The following is a 26257-nucleotide window of genomic DNA, read 5'->3' on the forward strand; positions in this document are numbered from 1 at the left end:
AATTCAAGTTCCAGAGTGATTTCTAAGAACATGCACCACCAACACCAATTTTTTTCCACTAAGAGTACGTACTATTTCTGATTCCATCATTGTTAAGTTTCACAGAATTCTCATCAGGCTTAATCCAAGCAAACATGTGTTGACATGAGCTCTTGTTCACATGAATGTTAGATTGAGCAGAAGGCCATTCCTTAGTTGCTTCAGTACGTGATTTACCACAGATGGATGAAAAGGTTGTTGAAAATTGTTATCAAAGACTCTTCCGTTTCTCCGGGGCCAAATATACCAACAGACGAAGACAAACACATCACACCATCTTATATTCATTGGAGTTAATTACCTGACTGCAATGCAAGTTGGCAGTAAGCCAGCCAATCAAGAAATATTAGCAACGGGGTCTTTGAACAGATGCAACAATGTTTCATCATTGACAAGTTGGACAAAAAGCATCAGTAGTACAGGTTTCTCCTCAATCATGCGTGTTGAACACTGGTTAGCTTGCCATGTAAATGAAGGTCTTAAGTTTGGGAGGCACCTGGAGTTTCCAAATTATCTTCCAGGGAGAGTTATGTTGCTCAGTAAAATCAAAGAGAGTTGTAAGCAGATTTTACCATTGAAAGTGTCACTTCATATCTGACTATATTCACCACAACTTTCCAAAGCCTGTAGGAATGCAAATAATCTTTTGAACAATCTCCAGATGTAATACATTAGAAAGCAGATGAATATACCAACCATGCTCGTCCCAAAAATGACAGATTTTGCAATTTAAATCAATAATAGTAGAGAGGGAAGAGCAAAGTAATATTGTGATTCTTCCAGTGGTCCAAAAGCAGAGCCTGGTGCCATCCCTAATTCTCCAAGTTAGGCATTTGTTAAGAAGAGAAGCTCCATGCACGGTACTCGTCCGAGTGCTAAAGCAATCAGATGGAGCATGGAGGCGTGCAACTAATTATGGAAAGTGTGTTAACATGCTGCCAGTACTTTTGTTTATACATTTCGTAGCAAAGACTAGGATAGTAGGATCTTACTGAGACATCCTTCAGCTGGCAAGTACGTGAATTTTAACTAGCACTTGAATAAATTGATTTTTTTATTTTTCCAAGATCTTTTATTCTTGTAGTAAGTTGTTGAACGTCACATGAAGGCTGAGGAAATGATGTTGGACCATACTGAAAGAGCGGTTAACCAAACCAACAGGAGCCATTGCTTTATTTTGACTAGGAAAATATAACAAACAAATATTGGTGTTATCCACTTTATGATAGTGTGTACAATTACTCGTACAAATTACAATGATAGGGGCAAAGGGAAGCAATATGGTCTTACCAAGAAGGATACAACCTGGTGAGCAATCCCCAAAAGTCGCAATATGGTCTTACCAAGAAGGATACAACCTGGTGAGCAATCCCCAAAAGTCTGTTATTTTGGAAGCTCAGATATACATTACATACAAACAACAGAAACCCCTAGGAATTAGTAGCACACAAACTAGCTTAGCTTGAGCCAAACTTCCTTAGCTTGAGCCAAACTTCAAATGCTCCCACCGGAAGGGGTGGAAGATGAAAACAACTTCAGGGGTGCTCTTAAAGAGCAAGGCCACACAGACACAGACGGCAGCAATGGCCACCATTGACAACATTGCCGGCCTGTACACCAGTGACCTTGTGCTGCCATAAGCTAGTTTCTGGCTACATAACTTGCAATCTCTTCGTATTAATGCATTTATTTCAAACTTTTCGGTGTCAAGGCTAGCTACTTTTGATGATCTATGCCCATCTGATTGCTTCTGCTTGCTATTGCTCTCTAACACCGTGCCGGGGATATCAAGAACCACATGCCCACTCTCAAGTTTCTTGCTGATTTTCCTCTGAACAAGATTGATATAGGAGTAGCGGCCTTGCATGGATGCATAATCATATGGTGTCATTCCTGTACTGTCTCGAGCATTTTTCCAAGCTTCAATTCCCACCTAAAGAGGGCAGACCCATATAAATATGATCAATGGATTGCCGAATAATCTAGAACTCAATATGCAAAAAACTTGTCGAAAACAGCAGTTCTAGACATGCCGGTATCTTTAAAATCTAACGTCACACAATGCACTTTTAAAATGAGTGTGCCAAGAAACATGTGGACAGGGGAGAAATTCCGAAAGAACAAAATAATACTTGGGAGTGGTTTCAGATCCATGATCTATAAGAAAAGAGATAATGGGTGATCCATAATGAGCAGAGACGCAAATCGATTGTATGAGCAGAAGGTAAGATTCGTGGTAGAATTGAGATAAATGTTGTCTCATTGTGATTGTCATACAGTTAGATATAAAACAATAAATAAATAAATAAAAATAAAACTAATAATGTGTCAAGAACTTACCTTTCCAGGATCATCAGTTAAAGCATCCAATACGTGCTCACAACCATCAATACTAGCTGCAACATGAAGAGGAGTCAACCCCAGGGGACCAACACCATCAGGTTTAAATAAGAAACTGTTGTCTTCCCCTTCAACGTATTTCTTCTGTTCAGATTCTAAACCTTTATCTGGAACAAATCTTAACAACAGTTCTACCATAGGTCTGCAATTTCTTCGAACAGCTCTGTGGAGGAGGGCCATATCCAATAATGCAAGCTGAACGGAAGGATGTTCTCCGGCGTCAACAGTACTGTCAAACAGAAGCTTCAAGAGTTTCTTCACTACAGCACACCAGTCATGATCCACGGAAAACTCCATAAGTAATTTGAACCGTCTAAAAGGAAATAGATCTAGGTTGGGATCCAGGTGACCAAGTCTAAACTTAACATGACTTCTATGAAGAAGCCAACCCAATTCATGTATAAAGTCCATAGCCTGGTTCTTGGCTTCTAATATTTCAGGATCTGCCTGGATGTCATCAACAGTCTCAGCTGCCTCTATCGCATCCTCCAACATACAAATCTCTGAACACACTTCCTGCTCTGCAACTATAAATGGAAAGAAGCTGCTACTGAGACCAAGATCTTCAACCTGATTTCAAAAATTTGATCACAAGAATCGATTACAAATTTCATACGTTCTCCAAAACTGAAACAAATGACGTATTCATATACTATTGCACTGTCTTGGGCCTTTTTCATTTCCATATAAACAAATGGCCAGTGTAGGACTGAACATCAACATGAGCTAGCGTTAGAGAAAAGCTAACTAAATGCCATTTAATGTGATATATGTCAAATCATTACACTGAGGAACTTTTGATATAGGAAATCTCACCAATAGAATTCAAGATTTGTTACTAATCATGTTTTCATCAAGAATTTCATATAATTTATCATACAGAGACTTCTATAATTTATATCTACCAACAAGAACTGGTGTAAGAGAAAGAGCTAAAAATGGCATATGATATATGTCAAATCATCAGCTGATTGACTTTCAGTGTATGAAATCTGACCGCTGAATTCAATATTAACTAGTCATTCTCCACACATGCTATGCATGTGCAAGTTTTTTTTTTTTTTTTTCAGAAAAATAAAAAAATAATAATAATAAAAAAAACTGTCATTACAGAGAGAAGATAGCGGGAGAAAAAGTGGGTTGTGGGTTTTTTTTTTGGTTTTTATAATAAAAGTATATTTTGTAAATTTCATGATTGTCCTTGTGATTGAATTAATTTTCAAAGTTTTTTAATCTTCTAAGGTCATTTCTGTCAAAATTTTTGATTTTGGCTAACAAACCCTCTTCTCTTAATAATAGTATAGATGACACTTTTTAAAAGAAATTTGTACAATCTCCTAACAAGAGCTGAGCTCACTTCAACTTAAAGATAGAAATCAAAATGAACATATGGCATTACCTCAATGAATCCTCGCCCAGTAACATTTGGTATAGAGCAGGAGAATCTGATGCACCGTAGCTCATCATGCTCAACAGTTGTATCAGCACCATCCATCACGTCATCACAAGCTTCTTGCGCCAGATACTTCCCTTCTAGAGCACATAGTAACCTGTAAAAGATATAAGATTAAGTATTTTTCCCATTTATCTGAAATAGAATCTAAAATGAGAACGTCAGCAAAATCAGTAGGCTTATCGGGAACAAAGTAATGAGGCACAAATGTAAGATGAAGAATACCTTGTGGTGGGATGAGGAAGGTTAAAGCCTTTTACAACAAACTGGGCTCTCTCAGATAAAGAGACTGCAATTGGTTTAATGCTTGATATCCTGCAACTTTTTTGACTTTTAAGAGGTAAGGTTGTGTCTAAGACAACTTGACCTGCAGGTCAGACATAACTAGTCAAAATGCTTTATCTTTCATAACATAATCGGTTTGGTCAATCCAAATACACATTTGGATATATATAATTGAATTACTAAAACAGAACTGTTAAACAGAAAGAACTAATAAGGCCACTAAACACATGAGTGTACCACACGTGTATATGTATTCTATAATACATGAAAAGGTATCAGTGAGAGGGGTTAAAAGAACAAACCATTGTACATAAGCGCAACAAAATGTTGCATCCTAGTATACACCCATCCTGTTCTCCAGAAAGGATCATTGGCGGCATCTAAAAGTCTTTGCAAACTGGATCCCAGATGACAGCAGAGCTGCATACACACATAACAAACAAGGAAGAGATGAAACAGAGATCTTCCTGATAAATAAATCAGCAATCTACATTCTGGCATCACAACAGAAGCATACCTCCTCCCACGTGGATTTTTCTAGACGGAGGTAAATTGTCAAAATGATGCATCCTGGCCTTATATAGCTTTCAATCTCTGTAGGACTATGGGATAACCAGTCGATAATCTGGATAATCAAAGTAATCATAAATCCATGCTATATACGCACCAAGTTACATTGAATAGTACAGACACAAGATTACCTGTGATCGCAGAACAAATGGAAGTTCATTCGGGTCTTTTCCAAAGAGTTTAAAAACAATGCGGTCTGTGCGATTCTGATATTTAGCAGAAAAAAGAGCAGTTAAGACTCCACACACATTCACTACTAGCTTTTCAATCTAAAAAAAAATGTGCATGCTTATAGATATACATATATATACAGGGCCCTTCTACTAAGGGATCCCTTTTTTGGCCATTTTAAGAGATCGATCATTATACCACTTTTTGATCACATATCAACATCTCAACCCTTCAGTTTTTAGGTCTATATGAGTAGATTACAGCCAAATTGATAATCATTAAGGCATTCATGACTGCGATTTACCATTATAAACATGAACGGTTCAAGTTGGACAGATACAGTTCGTCCATTCATTTAATCTAGTTCGATATCTTAACGATCATCAATTTGGCTGAAAATTTAGAAAAGTGATATATACATTAGGATCTAAAAACTGAACGGTAGAAATGTTGATAGGTAATCAAAAAGTTGGTGCAATAATCAATCCCTCAAATTAGCTAAAAAAAAGGGATCCCTCAGTGGAAAGGCCCTCCATATACATATCACAGAAATTAAAAGATTATATATATATATATATATATATATCACAGAAATTAAAAGAGAACAGTCCATCTCAACTTTTATGTCACAATAAAAGCATTTCTAAGTATTCCATAACCAAGCCCTTCATCATCAAAGCACTCAATAGACGAGGTAAACAGACAAGTTCAGAACCCCCTAACTAGTGATGTAGTGAATAAAGGAGATGACAAAGCTATCTTACAGCCAAAAAAAAAAAAGAAGTTATGGCCCATGTAGTGATTAACAACAATTAACAGGTTCACCCCTAGTTTCAGCGAGGAAAAAAAAATCCTATTATATGGAAAAATCACAGTTAAGTACACAAGGAAAGGGAAGAATAAATAATGGAGGTCCTTCGACATAGCCTAATGAAAAGACGGTCACATACATAGCACTGGGCTGAGAGTCATCCACCAAAAGGAATTAAAAGAATTATAACTAAGCAATTCAATAGAGAATGAAATTTAATTACAAAAAGAATATACCTGAGATTCTCCACTAGAACTTGATGGTGACTGAGTAAAAGTTGAGTCTGAATTCCCACTGGTCTGAGGTGGGCTTGACTTGTGAGAATCTTGTTGTATCCCTGGATTTATAGTGACATGAGAAGTCCCTAGGGTCTCTAAATAGTCCTGTGAATCATCATATGGACTATTTAAATCAATCTCAAGTAACTGGATTGGTGTAACTGAATTGGTTGGAGCACTTTCTCTTGAAGGAAGTGGCTTGTTGGCCTGTAGACCTGAAGTAATTTGACTTCCAAGATCACCATCAACTGAAGATCTTCTCTTTTGCATATCTGATGCAGGTAATATCGGGCGCTGTCCTATGGGCCTTAAAGGTTCCTCAATAATAACACAATCATCCATACTTGAGGCAGAAACAGAAGGCCTACTAGGTTCAAAGATGTTGGAAACTGTATCTTGAACCTGTTGTGCAGTCTTGATGGAAGACCCAGTGTTAGTTAAACCTTGAGATGCCTGAAGTAATGCAGATATGTTTCTCCCATCAACTGTACCAGCAAGATTGGCTATGCTCTTCAACAGGTGAGATAGCAGATCCTGATCCTTCGTTTGATCAGAACTATTAGCTGCAATTTGCAAAGGCATAAAATGTTGAGTAAAATAATCTGAAAAATGCGACACTTACAATGAGTAGAGAAAACTAACAGAAACATATTCAACCAAACACTATTATAATACAAGCACTGAAATATAATTGCTTGCAGAATTTATTCTGGGAATTAGAATTCACTATCAAGTCCATCGTTGATACATTCAAGAATTCAAAAGACGACAGTCCAAAAGTGAGAGTTAAGGTATCACAATATCAGCAACAAGTTCCCAAACAAAAGACAAGAAATATATATCTAGAAAAAGAATCGTCTCATCACTGGTATTGTTTATGTAAGTGATAGTTGGACACCCTGGCCTCAAAGGATCCAGTTCAAGCATAGGATTAATTTGGAGTAAGAAGATCAAAACAGACTGGGCGATGTATCAACCACTCAGGGGGACCTTTAGTCTCATTCTTAGGCTATTTTCATCAAACTAACCTGAAAAGAAAAAATGATAAAAAAGAACTGCCTCAGGAAAGGGTAATGACATCATATATGGTAGTCACAGTTCAGCCCCCTTGCTTAAAGATCTAGTCACAAGCACAGGAATAGTTTGGAGTAAGAAGCCTGAAAACATCAAACTTTTCAACCACTTAACCTCATAAAACCTAATAATGAATAGCCTATGAATGAGATGGGTAATTATATCAAGTATGATAGTGAAAGTCCAGCACAGTGATCTCAAAAGAATCCAACTTGAAGCATATAATTAGTAATCTGGACTGAAAAATATTGAAATTTTTTCAACATTACGCCCATCTACACAAATTTAACTGAAGGAAAAGGTCATAGATTCTACTCTCATGCCAAGGAAATGAACTTTAAACGTCTCAAATAATTCTCAGAGAAATGAAATAAATTGCCCCAGTCCCGAAGACCCAACTTCAAGCATAGGAGTAATCTGGAGTAAGAACTTCGCAATCTTTTCAACAGTATGGTTTATCCATATGTTCAACTCAAAAAGGCTGTGGAATTTATTCTCATGCCCGGGCAACACAACTCAAGAGTTACATCAAATTAACCTCAGAGAAACTATTATCATCATCTGTTGTACAGGAAATATAGCACCTTAAGTAGTTAAGGGACCCCATGAACTGAATACCATTTCCTCCCAATAGCTACTAGGACCTTGTAGAGTAATAAAAATTTGATTGACAAAGCCACTTTCCAACAATCCTAAATCACATATCATACCTAATGACTAAACATAAGAGCAGAGCAGAAGTTCATCAACATCCAGCACAACATCAATCAATCATGTGACCACTTAACATCAATTTGAATGCCTCAGTAAAGCAACAAACAATCGAGTGCAATAAGACAAAGACTTACAGTGCATATTGGAGAGTATTCTCAGCAAACTAATTAATAGATAACTGCTTCCAATTTCATCGTTCAAGGAGCCTGCATTAACAGCAGTGTCAGGAAGTGTTTTTCTTCTCCTCTTATTATGGCCAGCCAAACGCCTACGACAACTTCTCTTCCCTTCATCAAACTCTTTAAGAACATGAAACCTGCCCGCGAGGATAAACATTTTGCAACTAAATCAACAAAAGACCAAGAAATTCTGAAAAGCTCAACTATCCATAATACAGTGATGGACGGCTATGAACCCAAATCACAAGAACAGCAAACCCATAATCAGAAACTTATACAACTAAGAATAGGTTGTATCATCCTTCTATGAAGAATGTCCAGAAACTTATACAACTAAGAATAGGTTGCATCATCCTTCTAGGAAGAATGTCTAAGATAAAGTGAACTAAATGACCTCGACCTTAATTCCGGGAAAAAAAAAAAAAAACTTGGAAATGTTTCCACAAAACAAGAATAACCATAAAATGAACTAACCTGCTACACTGTTGACAGAACCGCTGCATAGCATTTCCCACCAGTGCTTCACTCGCCTTAGAATGCATAACACAGACCTTATGCCGTCTGTGATAATCCTTGGCATTGCTAAGATCAGCCCTACAGTCCTCCACCTGACAAACAGAGCGATTTGAAGTAGTCCCATTCCCAACTATCTTTGTCTTCTTCCCAGTATTTACCTCTCCTTCAACAATCGGGTAAGCTTGCCCTCCAAGGTTAAGATTAAGAGACCTAGCTTCATCATGCAACTCTTCATTTTCCATAACAACACCCCGTCTCCTTTTCTCCACTTCTCTCTTCCCTTTCTCATTCCCGGGACTGATATCATCGGAACCCGAAGAACAACTGTTAGAGAAGCCAGCAATGGAAGGAGTTCCCGGCCCAGCCGGGAACAACTGCCTACTCCTACAATCAGACAGCACAGAATTCAAAGGACTAGCAGCAAAAAGATCACCATCCCACTTCCAATCATTCAAATCCCACTCCAAACTCCTCTTCCCAACTCCCCTCAAATCCGTCGCCACCGGACCATAAAACCCACGGTTCTTGGCTCCAAAACCCTCCATAGATCAAAAATTTCACAACCCCCAGATACTCTACAACCCCAATAGTCAAACTCCAGCACATACAATTACCCAGTTGAGCTAACTGAGATCAATAACTTGAGATTCCACCAAACAGATCAATAAGCTCAACACTGAAACATCACAACCCCCACAAATTAGTGGTAATTGCTCTCTGTATGGACCCCATATATCCAAAAAACAGTGCATCTGTACCCATGAAGCTAAAACAGTAGCTTCCCAGATTCCCAAACCCAACGAATTACACAATAAACCCCCCAAAAACCACTAACGAGCCAGTTCACGATCCCTCAAAATCATCACCATGATCAAAGTTTGCAACTTTATGACCATAAATCCTTGGGGAAATGAAAAAGGTAGAGACTTTGATAGAGAAACTTGCCAGTGGAGTCGATACTGAGAGCTGGGGAGGACTGCTGAGATCGCCGGAGGAGGAGGAGGAGGAAGCAGAAGCAGAAGCAGAGGGAATATTAGGAGCAGAAGAAAGCAAAAGCAGAAGCAGAAACAGAAGCACATGAAAGTTAGGAAAGGTTAGGACAAGACTGTGCGCGTAAATGCGGTTTCAGTGGTGAGAGAAAGAGAGAGAGAGAGAGAGAGGGAATTACCTTTATATCCTCAGGAGTCAGGATCATGAACCCACCGAAATGAGTGCAAAAGGTACATGCAGAAACTAGAAAGAAAATGAGTGGAACTACTGCTCATAATAATTGGATCTCCAAATTACCATAAAGCCATTTTAAAACCTGCAGCAAAATATAATGATAATAATAAATTATCAAAGCTGCATTTTTCTCAGAAAAGTTTCTCAGTCATGAAATTAAAATTAGAGTCAATCCATGATTTTATATTTTAATCTTGAACATGTGTTAGCTTTCGTTGCTGTTACTGAAATTATCTAAAAATAACTATATAACTTTGAAGTTTATATTTTATCATTCTCATGGTTCTGATATTTTTCGTAATGAATCTAGTCATTGAATTTAATTTGATGGTTGTTTATGTTGTTTTCTTTGAATTTTAATTTGACACTTTTCCAGTTGGACCGAAGTTGACACTTTTGAACCAAAACACATGGTGTCCATGCTTCAAATAAAATTACTCGACATGTTGTGCCGTTCTGATATCCATTTTGGAGCAAGAATCGTATACAATGAAATCTGGTGAGCGATCTCAGAAGCCCATGTTATCTCATAAGCTCAGATTTACACAGGAAAAAAAAAAATAGCTAAGTTCATGTCTATCCATCAGCCAATAGTCCTATTTACTATCAACTTTCTCTATATACTTCATATGAACTATAATTGATACATACACAGTGCACTTCCCATTGAAATCTAGACCGATGCAGAAAACCACTAGTCAATAGATTTCTCATATAGGGCTTATAGAATCAAAAGAAATGACCTAGGAGCCAGAGTCAGCGTGAATGAATACAGGTGACTAGCTTAGCTTGGACCATACTTCAAGAGTTCCCACCTGAAGGGCCGGAACACGAAAACAACTTCGGGTGAGCTCTTAAATAGCAAGGCCACACAAACACAGACAGCAGCAACGGTCACCATTGACAGCATTGCCGGTCTGTACACCAGTGACCTTGTGCTGCCATATGCTAGTTTCTGGTTACATAACTTGCAGTCTCCGTGTATTGCTGTCATTGCAATCTTTTCAGTGTTGAAGCTGGCTACTTTTGATGATTTATGCCCGTCTATTTGTTTCTGCTTGGTGTTCTTGTCTAAAATCGTGCCAGGGATATCAAGCACCACATGACCGCTTTCTGTTTTGCTGATTTTCCTCTGGACGATATGGATATATGTGTAACGGCCTCGCAGGCATGCATAATCATATGGTGTCAATCCTAAACTGTCTCGGGCATTTTTCCAAGCTTTAATTCCCACCTGCATAAAGAAGCCACATCAATATAAGAATTGATTATCTAACAAGATACAAATTAAAATTGTGGGCTTCAGTTTGGTACTTTCTCTTCCATTTTTCTAGACCGGAAGGCTGCAGTGGTTTCAGTTTTAATGTTTTTGGATAATAGCTCATTGTGATTTCTACATATAAATAATCAATATGTAGCAATGTATAAGAAGAAATTACCTTTCCAGGATCATTAGTTAAGGCATCCAAAACATACTCACAGCCATCTGTACTAGCTGCAACATGAAGAGGAGTCAACCCCATGGGACCGACAACATCAGGTCTAAATAAGAACCTGTTGCTGTTCCTGTCAACTTGTTGCTTCTCCTCCAACTCTGCTTTATCTAAACCTTTATCTGGGACAAATCTTAACAAGAATTCCACCATAGGTTTGCAATTTCTTTGCACAGCTCTGTGGAGGAGGCCCATATCCAATAACGCAAGCTCAATGGAAAGATGCTCTCCAGCATCAACAGTACCTTCATACAGAATGCCTAAGAGTTTATTCACTACAGCACACCAATCATGCTCCATGGAGAACTCCATAAGTAATCTAAACCGTTGAAAAGGAAACAGATCTAGTTTGGGATCTGTGTGACCAAGTCTTGACTTGACTTGACTTTTATGAAGGAGCCAACCCAATTCATGTATGAAGTCCATGGCTTGGTTCTTGGCTTCCATTATTTCAGGATCTCTCTGCATGTCATTGGCAGCCTCAATTGCATCCTCCAGCATGCAAATCTCTGAACATACTTCCTGCTCTGCAACTATGAATGGAAAGAAGCTGCTACTTAGACCGTGATCTTCAACCTGATATCAAAATTAAATTATAAGAACCCGAGCTACGAATTTTTGAATTACTGAACCAAATGGTTTATGCAGAGCATTCTTCTATTGGACTTCCAACTTCGGCAATAGATTTTTTTTCAGACTTCATTTGACTACCCCAGTTTTTAATGCACTTTGATTATTGTAAATGGAAATGCTTTCATGACAAAAATTTTATAAAAAGATTTTGGACCAACTTTGTAAACAATGGTTAACCATTGCAAGTGGCCTAGTAGTTCTTGCCTAGTTGGGTGTGCTCCCCAACCTAGGTTCGAACCCCGAAGCCGTCAAAGTGGCCAGGCACTGTGCTGCAATGCATAGTTTGAGCATTTCACATGCGCCGAAGGAGTTTATCTTGGGCCTAGGAAGCCTTTGGGTTCCCCCTTGACAAAGTCAAAACAAAAAAAAACAATGGTTGGTTTCAAGAAGTTTACAAAGAAAGAAGGGGGCCAGGGAATGCATAGAGACCCAAAGATCTTTTCTGGGTCAGCCGTAGCAACAATGAAAAAAAGGATTTGTGCTTCATAGTAAACCAAGGTCCAGCTGCTCTGAAAGTCCTGGAACTTCCACAAAATCAAAAGCAGTTTCAAAGTAGCCAAAGGCAACTTCTGTAAAAATTAAGTGACAACTTGCAGAGTGTACTTCACACTAGTAATGGCCTATGTACGACTATATATCAACAGCAGTTGTTCATGGAAGAAGAAGTGGTGGCTGGCATACAATGTACCATATGCCAAATCGATAAGTAGACTGAGGAACTTTTGGTAAAGGCCATGTCACTGCTAGAAAATATTTTTTAGTAATAGTGCTCTATTAAAGAATTTCATATATTAAATATAAATGAATAAAAAAGACATATGGTGGCACCTCAATGAATCCTCGGCCAGTAGCATCTGGGATAGAGCAAGAGAATCTGAGGCACTGTAGCCCATCATGCTCACTAGTTGTATCAGTAGCTTCCATCAAATCATGACAAGCTTCTTGGGCCAAATACTTCCCTTCTAGAGCACAGAGTAACCTGACAACAGCTAGAATTTAGTATTTGCCTACTGGTGCTGAATTACTAATAGGTATTAATTCTGAAACAACTTCTGACACGAGAGATCTGCAGAAGTACTGAGGTACTATTGAAACAGTGAAACATGAAGAATACCTTGTAGTGGAACTAGAAAGATTAAAACCTTTCACTACAAATTCAGCTCTCTCAGATAAAGAGACAGCAATTGGTTTGATGCATGAGATCCTGCATGTTTTGTGGCTTCTAAGAGGTAAGGGTGTGTCTAAGACAACCTGACCTGCAAGACAGAAACAACTAATTAAAATGCTTTCTCTCTCAGAGGACTAGTGTTTTAGTCAATCCTATATGGATTAACCAATAAATAATTAATTACATAAATAAAGCATGATTCTGTACACACGCATTGTACAAATATGTTTATACAAATTATAAATGTAGATGAAATAGAGAATGTGAGAGAACAAACCATTGTACACAAATGCGACAAAATGTTGCACCCTAGTATACACCCATCCTGTTCTCCAAAAAGGATCATTGGAAGCATCTAGAAGTTTTGCCAAACTGGATCCCAGATGACAGCAAAGCTGTATAAAAACACGGAACAATTATAGAGATGAAAAGGAGATCTTCATGATACAAGGATCTGCTTCAACATCTGGCATGAGCAGAAGTATACCTCCTCCCATGTGGATTTTTCTAGACGGAGGTAAATTGTCAAAATTATACAGCCTGGCCTTATGTAGCTTTCAATGTCTGTAGGAGTGCTGGATAACCAGCCGAGGACCTGGATATGCAAAACAAATTATAAAATCATAAAGTCAGCAGAATGAAACACTAAATTACATTAAAAAGAAGTAAAGTCAACACAAAATTACCTGTGATCGCAGACCAAATGGAAGATCACTCGGGTCTTTTCCGAATAGTTTGAAGACAATCCGATCCGTGCGACTCTGATATTTGGCATAAAAAAGGGTGGTAAGACATATGCCACTCAGACACACTTTACATCATCATCTTTCACATTAAAAAGAAAAGAAAAAATGCATGTTCCAGTTTAACTTCTGAAACCACTTATTACTTTAACTACAACTCTATTGATTCAAGTGCATACACACACAACAGTTTAGATATAAACAGCCCTATATGTTTAATAAAAGAGAACAACCCATCTCAACTTTTACGTCGAAGTATTAGTATTTTTATGACGCCATAACCAAGTACTTCATCTTGCAATCATTTGGGAAATAGTTGTAAAGGAAAAATTATGTACAGTTTTAGAACCTCAAGCACTGCCGTTTTACTAAACATATGGGCCTTACGATGGTGAATGATAATAAACTACAATGACTGCACACACAAAGGAAACACTAAATTATCGAGGTCATTCAATAGTATCCTGTGGACAGAGAGCCACATAACTGGAGCAATGGACTCGGCATCATACAACAATACCAAGCAAATTTATAGGAAAAGACAGGCAATTACAACATCTACCTGAGCTTCTCCACTAGAACTTGATGGTGACCGAGTAGCAGCTGAGTCTGAATTCCCACTTGTCTGAGGCGGGCTTGACTTTTGAGAATCACGCTGTATCCAAAAGGGACCTCCATGAAACTCGGTCCCTGGATTTACAGGAACATGAGAATTCCCTAGGTTCTCTAAATACTCCTGTGAATCGTCATATGTATTATTTAAATCGATCTCATTTAACTGGATCCTCCCATATTCCGGTGCAACTGATTTGGACGGAAGACTGTCTCTTGAGGAAAGTGACTTGGTAGCCTGCACACCAGAAAGAGCCTGACTTCCAAGATCACCACCAACTGAAGATATTCTGTTCAGTAACTTATCTGATGCAGGTCCTGTCGGACACTGTCCTGTAGGCCTTAAATGACCATTAAGATTAATACAATCGTCCATCTTAGAGGTTGAAACAGAAGGCCTACCGGGTTCCTTGCCATTGAAACCAATATCTGGCACCTTCTGTGCAGTCTGAACGGAAGACCCACCATTAAGTAAACCTTGAGATCCCTGCAGCAATGCAGATATGCTCCTTCCATCAACAGTACCAATATTATTGGCTATGTTCTTCAACAGATGAGAAAGCAGATCCTGATCCTTTGTTTGATCAGAACTATTAGCTGCATTTTGTAAATATCATAATACATCGAATCAAATTAGTCTGACAAATGATGCTGCAATAATGATAGAAAAGAAACAGAATGATGGCCAACATAAAAGTACACCCTTTATGCATCCTAATGTACAAAATATGAACATCCAACAAATAAAGAGTAGAAAGAGCATGGACCAATGTGCAAAAAGAGAATAACTTCAGTAACCAGAGACAATTATAAAAGAATCAGCCAAGAACCAGAATCACTCTATATCACTGTCATACATTTTTTTTTTCAAAGGACCATGAGTGTCATTTATTGACCTGTCAGTATAAATTGATCTCGAATAAGAAATTTGCAATTTTTTCAATATTGTGGTCTGTTGTTATTGATGTGGTGCCAACACATCAAAATTCTAACGTTTCATCAAAAAAGCCTCAGATGACAAACTAATACTTGTAATTCGTACCCCAAATAGGGCACCAAAGGCTATCTGGGACCCATCAACAACTACACCTTTCCCACCCAGATAACAACTAGCTGTAGATTTAGTAGAGTTATACAAATCCATTTTCCAACAACCCTCAATACAATAGTGACTGAACCTAAGAGAAAAACAGTTTAAGAACTCAGACATCAGCTAATAGAATCAAGCACTAAATCAACCATGCAACCAACTTAACATCAGTTAGTGTCACAGTAAAGCAGCAAACAATTGAATGTGCAACAATAAAAGGACTTACAGTGCAGATTGGAGAGTATTCTTAGCAAAGTAATCAATATATAACTGCTTCCTCTTTCATCATTCATGGAGCCTCCATTAACAACAGTGTCAGGATGTGTTTTTCTTCTCCTCCTATTATGGCCAGCCAAACGTCTACGACAACTTCTCTTCCCTTCATCAAACTCTTGAAGAACATGAAACCTGCCCATGAGTATCTCACAGTGATGAACAGGTATGGACCCAAAGCATAACAACAAGCTCTGTATATCATATTTATAAACTCTGTATATCATAATAAGAAACTTAAACAACCAAACTCTCTTCTTGGAGCTCAATCATTAAGGCCCCAATTCTGTATGCATATCATATTTCTAAAAGGAATCCCTATAAGTAAGGAACAAACAATTGATCTGGACAGATAATTTTTTCACTTAGGAAGAATCACCATAAATGGAACTAACCTGCTACACTGTTGACAAAACCGCTGCAAATTATTACCCACCATAGCTGTGGTTGCCTTGGAATGCATATCACAGACCTTATGCCGTCGGTGGTAATCCTTGGCATGGCTAAGATCAGCCTTGCAGTCCTCCACCTGACAAACCGCGCGGTTGGAAGTAGTCCCAACAATCTTCGTCTTCTTCCCGGTCTTTCCATCTTCTTCCAAAATTGGGTAAACCTGCCCACCAAGCTTGAGATTAAGAGACCCAGCTTCATCATTTATTTCTTCATTTTCTACAACAGCAGCCCTTCTCCTTTTCTCCAATTCTCTTTTACCTTTCTCATTCCCCGGACTAATATCATCCGAACCAGAGGAACTACTGTTGGACCAACCAGTATTGGATGGAGTTTCCGGCCCAGTCGGAAACAACTGCCTGCTCCTACAATCAGAGGGCACAGAATTCAAAGGAGTGGCAGTAAAAACATGGCCGTCCCATTTCCAATCATTCAAATCCCACTCCAAACTCTTCTTCCCAACCGCCTTCAAATCCGGCACCACCGGACCATACAAATTCCGAGGCTTGCCTCCAAAAGCCTCCATTAATCACAACTCCCCTCAAAACCCACAAACTCTTCAATGCCTATAGTCAAACTCCACCAAACAAAAAATACCCAATTGAACAACAACCAACCCCAGCTCACTGAAACCACAGATTCCACCAAACAAACTCAATCAAATCCCCCCAACAACACAACCCCACAAATTCTCTGGTAACATCCACCCCATAAATCCATTAAAGCTTATCCCATACATAGGTAACACGATACCCACAAAGCCATCAATCCCATCACAACCAAAGATCCCAACTTTACATAAAAACCAACACCAAGATCACAACTTTTCAGCAGAAATGAAAACAATTAAACAAGAGAAAGGGACCAACTTGCCGGAAGAGTGTGCTACACGGCCGAGACTGTCAGAGAAGTGAGATCGCCGGCAGAGAGAATATAGGGACCTCGAAGCAAAACAGAAGCGCACATGAATGTTAGGAACAGGTCAGTAGAGGACTCTCTCTCTCTCTGCCTGTGCTGTCTTCTATAAATTATAAATGTGGTTTCAGTGGAGAGAGAGATAGATAGATAGAAAGAGAGAGAGGTTCTTCTAGTACTAGTTTCTATTGATTAATTACAAATTCTATGACGCCTGTAGAAGCAGGGAATCTAACGCTTTCCCACGACCGCGTGTACGTCTCTCAGCTCAGCGGTAAAAGAATTCAACAAGCAAATTAAAAACAGGGTCTTTTTTTTTTTTTTTCCCCTCTCCGTGGCCCTCTCTCTCTCTGTAGCCATATCCATAGCCAACGAATCTGACGTTTTGTTTGTTCAGGATTTGATCAGAGAGAGAGTAAAAGGTCGTTACGGCGGCGTGCAAATGCCACTGACGTGTGACTCGTCTGGTTTTGTTTCTGTTTTACTGCCAGTCTTTTTGGACCAAGTTTTTAGTTTTTTTCTGGGAACAACCTCCCCTGCTCAAACCTTTGTTTTTATTTCTTCAACGAAAATGAAATATAATACTAACTAACTTCCTCAAAGAGACAAAAAGTATTACTAAGAAAAGCAAGTCCTTTGTTTTTTTGAAAGGGTTTTGAAATGCATTCAACTTTCAGGTCATCATCTCGTTCAAGTATTGGAAGGTTAAACAGGTTGATCTTATAGGGTAAAGAGTGAAAAAAAAACGTGTACCATGTACATTCATGGGAGTGATAGTAAGGTAGAGATCATTATTGTGGAGCATTGAAGTGGTGGACCTTGTTTTGTGCTTATTGGTTAGGATGTATGATTGTGATGGTTTTCTAGTGCATTTTGGTTGTGTATGTCAAATGGGAATCCGAAGAACTCGAATACTTTGACCGTAACAGTAAGAATTTTTACCATGCAAAATACAAGTTAGATTGCTTTACTTGGAGGGAGAATGCGTGAGGGATTTGAAAAACTATGACAATTAGGCAACTAATAAAGATTTGCGACTTTGCACCAAATCGCCAATTGTGTTCACGTATTGTAAATCTTAATTATTTAAGAAATTTTGAAACTTGACCGCAACTTACCATTCAAGGACTGATGATTCATGCACGGTGCTAGCTTAGCAAATAATAAGATCTACGACTTTGACAACAAGAGTAAGAATTTTAACCACGCAAACTACAATCTAGATTGTTTTACTTGAAGGATGCAGGAGGAACTTGAAAAATTATGACAATTAGACAACTAATAAAGATTTGCGACTTTGAGCCAATTGTTCATGTTCATGAATAGCAAATCCTCATTGTTCAAGAAATTTATAACTTGACCGCAACTTGCTACAGGAGGACTGATGATTTGATGCAAAGTGCTAGCTTAGCAACTTGGTGGACTCGACTAATAATTAGCTAGCTCAGCAACTTGGTGGACTCGACCAAAAATTATTGAGTTTCATCAACTTTTGTATAGGACGAAGGAAGATGATCGATATCGACAAGACCATGTCGGAGCGTAGTGCACTAGTGCTTATATAGTACGGTGGGGTTCTCCGTCCGCTCCATCTAGACCTTTGTAGTTATGATTATTGTGCTAACTTCAACTCAAGTTCTTAGAAATTTAACTGGCCGGTGTTCTGTCCTCAACAAGGGTTTGGAAAACCTCCATCTTGTGGACCATGTAGGCACTCATGCTTCCGTTGGAAAACCACCATGTGATAGGCACCTCTCAACCAACTAGTATGAGAGGTTATGAACTTGTGCGTGAATTATATGGATCTTGTTTGTTCACCTCATATGGAAATGTTTGCTTTCAAGTTCCCCTCGTATGGAAATGTTTGCTTTCAAGTTCCAACCATGATCTTCATATGGGCGTGAATAACAAATAATCGTTTAACACACGTGTCGAACCTATGTACAATACACATGTTAATAGTGAATACTCATTCGTGCAATGACACGGTAGTTAATATTTGTCTGCACTTACGCATATAATCATAATGAAATAAACTACTAAAGTCTTAAACTTATTGCAACCTAACTACAAAAGAAAAAGTAAATAATTATTGAGATAAGGAGGTGACTTGCTTGCAGTGGAAAGCACTTCATATGTCATATTTTTCGACTTCTAATGTTGTTGTGTGATTTTCTAATTTATTATTAGTACATGCCAAAATATGACTAGAACTATATTTTAGAATTTTACTTCTACCTAACCGCGCTGGATTTTGATATGGCCTTGTCCTTGTGAAATAAAGAAAGAGGCAAACACCAATAACTACAATAGTTCCTGATTTTTAACCATGCGCAAGAGCTAAAACGTTTAGCCCATGCGGTCTATTAAAAGTAACAGGCTATCAACAACTATAAGGCCCAATTATAGAAAGGGCAATACAATTTTCAACAAATTATGTCAAATGTCATGGATGCTTATTCGAACCCATTTCATTTCAGTTCACTGCCTCATTTCAATTTCAATAAGAAGGACGCTAGGGTTTGGTCGCGGCGACGAAGCAACAGAGCGAGGCTCCGTCAGGGAAGCAATAAAGTGAGACTCTAGCGGCGAAGTAACAGAGCGAGACTCCAAAGGTGAGGAAGAAAAGCAAGGCTCCGGCGGTGCCTTCTTCAAAGCTAGGGCTTGAAGGTCAATAGAGAAATTTCTAGTTATTGAGGATCAGTAGCTATAGTCTTATTTTTGTGCTTTTTTTGTTCAATTTTGTATAGGTGAGTATAGCAGCACGAAGTAGGGCCTCGATCATGACTTATTGGTCTCCCCTATGAAGAAGAAAGGGGGGTAGAAGAAGGGATGTTAGAAGTCCCCGAGAAAAAGAAGAGGAAAGTAATAAAAACTTTTAAAAACAGGAACTTTTAGAAAAGTTTACCTTGAAAAATTGCTGGAAATCTTGACATGAAAAGTTGGTCGGAAAAATATCGCCGGAAAAGTGGTCGGAAGTTGCCGGAAAAAGGTTGACCGGAGGGTTGACTGGTGTTGACCGGTCATTGACCGGAGGTGCTGACATGGCACTCTGACGCTGACTGGAAGCTGACGTTAGTGGGCCTGCTGCTGGGCTTCCGGGCTTGGTGGATCCACTTCTGCTTCTGGGCCTAGGGCTGCTTCTGGGCCTAGGGTTTCTTCTGGGTTTGGTTGACTGAAGCAGAGGAAGAGGATACAGTTCGGTGGTGCAGTGTATTCAGGCGGCCGGTTCGGGCGTTTCTAGGCCTGTTCCAGTGGTGAATTTTCCAGTTCCCGGAATCTAGGGACAAGGCTCTTCTGGTGATCGAGTATGGTTGCAGGAGGATCTGAGGGAACCTTCGAACGGGGCAGAGATATTTGCGTCATTTCTGGTGGCCGGTTTGGTGTTTTCCCTGCCGGTTCTTGTGGTGGCGCCGCCGGTTCCGGACTCCTGGAGTTGAGAGCTTCAAGGTGGGCAGCAGTGGTTTCTGGGATTCGAAGGCTACGAATTTAGGGTCTCAGGGTTAGGGCTTTGTGCTGATAACGTGTTTTAGGGAATCAGAAATTGAGAGAAATTTGCTGTGTATTCTCATTGATAATAGGGGCCTCTTTATATAGAGGATTACAATGCATAGAATCTCAATCATACAAGGAAAGTAATCATACATTGAATAGGAATCTAGATCTTTCTAATTTAACCCTATTACCACTAGGTCAAGTAACCTAGAGTTTGGGCCAAACACAAATTAGGGTTTACTTGAACAGTTGTGTGATTTTCTAATTTATTATTAGTACATGCCAAAATATGACTAGAACTATATTTTAGAATTTTACTTCTACCTAACCGCGTTGGATTTTGATATGGCCTTGTCCTTGTGAAATAAAAGAAAGAGGCAAACACCAATAACTACAATAGTTCCTGATTTTTTACCATGCACTAGAGCTAAAACGTTTAGCCCATGCGGTCTATTAAAACTAACAAGCCGTCAACCACTATAAGGCCCAATTATAGAAAGGGCAATACAATTTTCAACAAATTATGTCAAATGCCATGGATGTTGATTCGAACCCATTTCATTTCAGTTCACTGCCTCATTTCAATTTCAATAAGAAGGAAGCTAGGGTTTGGTCGCGGCGACGAAGCAACAGAGCGAGATTCCAAAGGTGAGGAAGAAAAGCAAGGCTCCGGCGGTGCCTTCTTCAAAGCTAGGGCTTGAAGGTCAATAGAGAAATTTCTAGTTACTGAGGGTCAGTAGCTATAGTCTTATTTTTGTGCTTTTTTTGTTCAATTTTGTATAGGTGAGTATAGCAGCACGAAGTAGGGCCTCGATCATGACTATAGGTTCTCTGCCTTAGTCAAATTCAATGGCTTTGCATTTAACACTTTCGAATCCTTCAGATCCTCCAGTTTCCTTCAGCCTCGTCTTGTCGCAATCTCTCCCTCAGGTAAAGGATTTTGGTTGAGAAACTTGATTATGGTCAGTTTGGTTGTGAATTCTGTTACTGTTTTTTTTAGTGTGAATTCTCTAATTTGATAGTGAAATTGAGAGTTCTGCAAATTTTTTGGTTGAAAAATTCTACAAATCCTTTCTGGATCATTTGATTTTTGCATAAATTTTTCTCTGTAAGTGGGGGTATTGAGGGTTAGTACCCTTAACCAATGGGCTTTTGAGTGAAGGTCATAAATATGAAGAAACCTGTTTTTGTTGCTTGATGCTCTTTATGAATGTTATAGTCTGTCTGTTACTGAACGACTTTTTCTTTACATAGTGAACTACTTTTTGTTGGATATGCTCCTTCACAGACAATAATTACTTTTCTCCATTTACCGCTTTCTATTCTAATTTGCAAATTCTATTGTAATCCAATTCTCTTTTGCTATATTAAATGTGATTCTAATTCTATGCTTTGTTGTTCTTTTTAGTTGCTTGCACGGCTTTCGGGTGCTATAGTTTCTTAGTTTTGACCTCTTAATCGTTGCATCTTAAGTTAGGTGAAGAGCTTGTACTCTTTTGCAATATAATTGGCAAAAAATGCTATTCAGCCTGATAGTCACAAAACTAGTGGTTGGAAATGGAATTAGGTGAAAAATATCAGTTCTCCTTAAGCTACCACTTTCCAGTACAAAAGTCATTCTTATAAGCTATAATAGTTAATTAATCCTGTTAAGTGTCAATAAACTATTGAGGATTAGTATCCTATTGAGGGTCAGTAACCCTATGTGTATTGCAACCTCATGATTGCATGAGGTATTCAACTCAAATCTATTATCAGTTTAGTTGAGCTTCCATTTTTAGACAGATTTCTTAGCTTTACTTTATGGGAGGGTCATTGCAATTATGTCTGCCTATAGGCTCTGTGGATATTTGATCTCATTAATATTGTTAGTCTTTATTTTCCGCTTGAAATTTTGGTCAATGATCTGCTGCAACTATGAGGATCTTTTTATTAGGTTTCTTGCATTTTATAAGCTATATATAATGGTATCTTAATTAAATTGAGGGTCAGTAAACTATTGAGGGTCAATAAATTATTGATGGTCAATACTCATATATTTACATTTATCATAAACACAGATTAATCACAGTGGCAAAGAGGAAGGCTGTTTCAATAGGCAAAGAGGATGTACCGATTGGAATAAAGAAGATAAGAACACAAAGACCAAATTACATACAGTATAAATGTAATCTGCATGCATTCTGGGCTACCATCAACACCCGCCCACCGAACAATGATTGGAAAAAAGGCTTGGGAGAAGCTAAAGAAGACGCCTTTTTGGAGGTTCATTAAGAATTTTTATGAAGAGGAGATCAAGAAGGACCAGGTCTGCAAATCAGATGACCTAACAAAATGTTTGTTGCAGTTTTATGATGCCAAAAATATGGTTTTCCAATTTGGAGACAGCGAGTTTAAAATCCACCAATAACTAACAAAGGCATGTTATTTGGCATACCTGGGTTCGAGGAAGCCTTAAACAAACTAGTCCCAGAGTGACTCGGTGACAACTATTAATTGATCAGAGATAAGAAATGGTATCTGCACAGAAACCTCTTGTAAAGTAGAACAATCTGTACACCATTTCCATTTTCTTTTTCTTTTTCTTATGTGTACAGTGTTCATATACCTGTTTTTTCATACATGCCTTTGATTGTTTCCCAGTCTTACAGGACATGTAATGCGTGTTGCACTTATATCATAACATCTCTCTTCAATGAAATCCAATTATTTCTTACCTTTTCCAATTCTTGTTGAAACAACTATCCAAAATCGCAAGAATCCCAAAAATTCAAACTTCTAAGCAATATAGCAAACTTCTAAGCAATATAATGTGTTATTTCTTAATGCTTATTGCAACCAAGGATTTAGGCTCTATGTCCCCTCCTTGTATTCTACAGTTTCATTAATCAAGGCTTGAGGCCAGCCGCACCAGCCCCCTTTCAAAAAAAAAAAAGCAAACTGGTTTCACATCAAAAATCAATTTCTTGCAACACCAAACTCATATTTATTTCAATTTACAAGAACAAAGTATTATAGTCTACAATTCACTTGAAAACCCTAACAAGACCCTAATTAGTGAAACTACATTCAGTCTCACAAAGCTGAGCCACAATATGGGAAGAAGCTGAACTCAGACTCCACTGTCCGATCACAAAATGACGCCATAGCACCTGCACACTATGCACCTACCCACACCAGATTCGTCGAAGAACAAAGCTATGAACAACTAAATAAATAAATAAATCAATTACACAATACACAAATTGAAACTGATCAGATTGAAGGAAACTCCTCGAATTGAAAATGTACCAATAATTGAAGCAAATGCAAAACACGAATCGAAGAAGGAAGAATCAACAAGATAGAAATCACAATTTAGCTAGACATGAGCTGTTATTTGCATTCGAATTCTCCATGAAGAAAAGCCTTTCGATTACATTCAGTTGCACAAAGTACTCAGATGTCCATTGAAATCAGAGCTTCAATGTGCTTCGGCGGCTTTAATAACGCAGTGCTTCAACCTGAGCTCTGAAAATCACTATAATTTTTTTTTTTTTTAGAATTGAACATCACTATAATTGTCAGTAGTTATAGTCATATTTGTCTAGAAGTCTACAAAAGGTTATTTTGGTAATTTATTCATTTAACAGAATCAATTTTAAAATGGAAGGAAAATGGTCGCACGGGTTTAGGCCTTGCGGATGGATCAGCTACAGTACCACAAGAGATTTAAGGAAAAACGGGTCTGTTGTTGGTAATATAAAGGTTGAGATTGTAGCTATTGGTAATTTCCTATAAAAGGAAAATGCATAGCACTTTCCCAAACAAAGGTACATTTTGATTCGTATGCTCCAAGATAAATATTCCTCTCAATCTCCAACTTAATTTCTTGCCTCTTCTAAATTATGAGGACCCCATTGAAACAAAAGGCCATTAGGTGAGATGAGGCTACTATTATGTTGAACATGAATGATGGCTTTTTGCAATTAAGAGATTGTCACCCTGCATCTGGTATTGATTTGGAAGATGAGAATAGATAACCAGATAAGAGATTTACGGTCAAGGAGCTATATAAATGTGCATGCATGTGATTGGACCTTGGGTTTATAAAACCAGTAGGAGAAGAGTAGAAGACCAAAACATGGTCTCATACATTCACACTCAGGTCAATTGGTTTGCGGAAAATAAGTATCAGGAAAAAAAAAATTTGGAATTTGATACTTTATGGTGTTTCCCCCGCTCTCAAAATTATTTTTTTGTATTTATTACTCATAACACATTATTTTATTCAATTAATTACAAAATTATTAATAACTTTCCTAATATTACCAAACATTAGAATGGAAAGTTCTTAAGAAATTCATTTCCCTTCCCACGAAAAAAAACAAAAGAATTATTTTTCAATACGTGAACCAAACGAGGCCTCAAGGATCATGATATTCAAGATCACAACCTGCTGTCTATGATCAGAATCCAAATGATAACTGTGCATATGAGGATGGATGGATGCGGTCCCAGAAATGAGACCAAATGGTTGGCAGCTCATGTGCATGTCATGGAGTATACTGGAGCTTCTTCCCAAATGTGGACCAAATGTAGGTGCTTGTCATCCAATTGATGATACTTCATAAATCTTTTGAAACAAGATTGCAAGCAATTTCTTTTACCAAATGGGCAAATGATATTCTTCCTTTTATCATTCCTGTTTTGCCATGTATTTTCACACAATGAACCTTCATTTTCTATATGATCACACCTGGCTGGCTAATTTTTTCTAGAATATCGAATCAAAACTTTGACGGTATACACAAAACAAAATCAACTACAATGCAACAAAAATGAGCTTAAATAAAACATTAAAGCAACAATCTCTAAAAGGCAAAATCACCTTGACAAAATTAAAGAATGCTCCCTAACCAACTTGGCTAACACAACCCAACTACCCAAGATAGTCAAAACCCTAACTAAAACTATAAGCCTAAATTTTGACGAGACCAAAAATTGAAGTCCCATGGTAATAAAGGTTGCGTTTAAGTAAGAAGAGAATATTGAATGAGCAGTAGATCTAGAATTAACTTGATCTCAAACAATCCAACCAATAACAAATTATCTGACATTGACGAAGTAGTGTTAGCTCAACGGTTAGAGCACCCACTACCTATGTACGAAGTTATGGGTTCGAGTCACCATGGAGGCATGAGTGAAACCCTTTGATCCTCTTTTTATAAAATAAAATAAAATAAAATAAAATTATCTAACATTCATCTAAAGTTCTAAACCCACAAAATCTAAAAGTAATTAATATGGTACAAACAGTTGGGTAACTAAACCTAAACCCTTCAATTGGCATATAGATTCAAATTTAGAGAAAATAAGAAAACGGTTTTAGGAGAAAGACTGGACTAAGGGACAAACATTCACCACAAGGGACTGAAACAAAAGCATGCTTAAAGAAAACAAAAGAAGATCGTATATCTTTCTACGTGAGTATGTTTATGTTTCCATTTTTTTTAAATGGGTAAAGTCTTTGTTGGGAGTAGGAGGAGGGGGAAGAAGATGTACTTCTTTCATCTCTTAAAGTTTTAAGAGCCCCATTGTTGAACTTGATCAATTGGCTTGACACACAAAAAAAAAAAAAAAAAAAGGTTGATCAATAGTTCTTTGTTAAGTTTTTGTAGGATCAACTGTA

At 38.1% G+C, this 26257-nt stretch overlaps 1 protein-coding gene across 1 annotated transcript; it reads right to left on the bottom strand.

Annotated features, from left to right (window-relative positions):
* Positions 1 to 1184: 1184 nt before the first annotated feature.
* LOC112196800 lies at positions 1185 to 17459 on the bottom strand. The gene is made up of 20 exons (XM_024337248.2): positions 16122 to 17459; positions 15680 to 15861; positions 14314 to 14960; positions 13695 to 13769; positions 13496 to 13603; positions 13286 to 13403; positions 12955 to 13096; positions 12669 to 12819; positions 11154 to 11783; positions 10556 to 10948; positions 8449 to 9029; positions 7930 to 8111; positions 5966 to 6570; positions 4879 to 4953; positions 4695 to 4802; positions 4480 to 4597; positions 4118 to 4259; positions 3839 to 3989; positions 2380 to 3009; positions 1185 to 1972 (listed from the first exon to the last, which is right to left on the bottom strand). Exons 1-20 carry the CDS (start codon positions 16700 to 16702, stop codon positions 1517 to 1519), a joined length of 6075 nt encoding a protein of 2024 aa, XP_024193016.2. The 5' UTR covers positions 16703 to 17459; the 3' UTR covers positions 1185 to 1516.
* Between the last annotated feature and the right edge of the window lie 8798 nt (positions 17460 to 26257).

Source organism: Rosa chinensis, chromosome 4 (genome assembly GCF_002994745.2).
Source record: "Rosa chinensis cultivar Old Blush chromosome 4, RchiOBHm-V2, whole genome shotgun sequence".
NCBI lineage: Eukaryota > Viridiplantae > Streptophyta > Magnoliopsida > Rosales > Rosaceae > Rosa > Rosa chinensis.

What these genes read in the sequence shown, in the direction of transcription:
- LOC112196800 (XM_024337248.2), bottom strand. Translation starts at nt 16,702, where the DNA reads ATGGAGGCTTTTGGAGGCAAGCCTCGGAATTTGTATGGTCCGGTGGTG. An exon ending in TATTTAAGAGCTCACCCGAA is followed by an intron (nt 9,030 to 10,555) that starts GTTGTTTTCGTG and finishes TGATCTATGGAG; the next exon opens with GGTTTTGGAGCCAAGAACCG. An exon ending in AATACTCTCCAATATGCACT is followed by an intron (nt 6,571 to 7,929) that starts GTAAGTCTTTGT and finishes TGCAAATTGCAG; the next exon opens with CTAATAGTTCTGATCAAACG.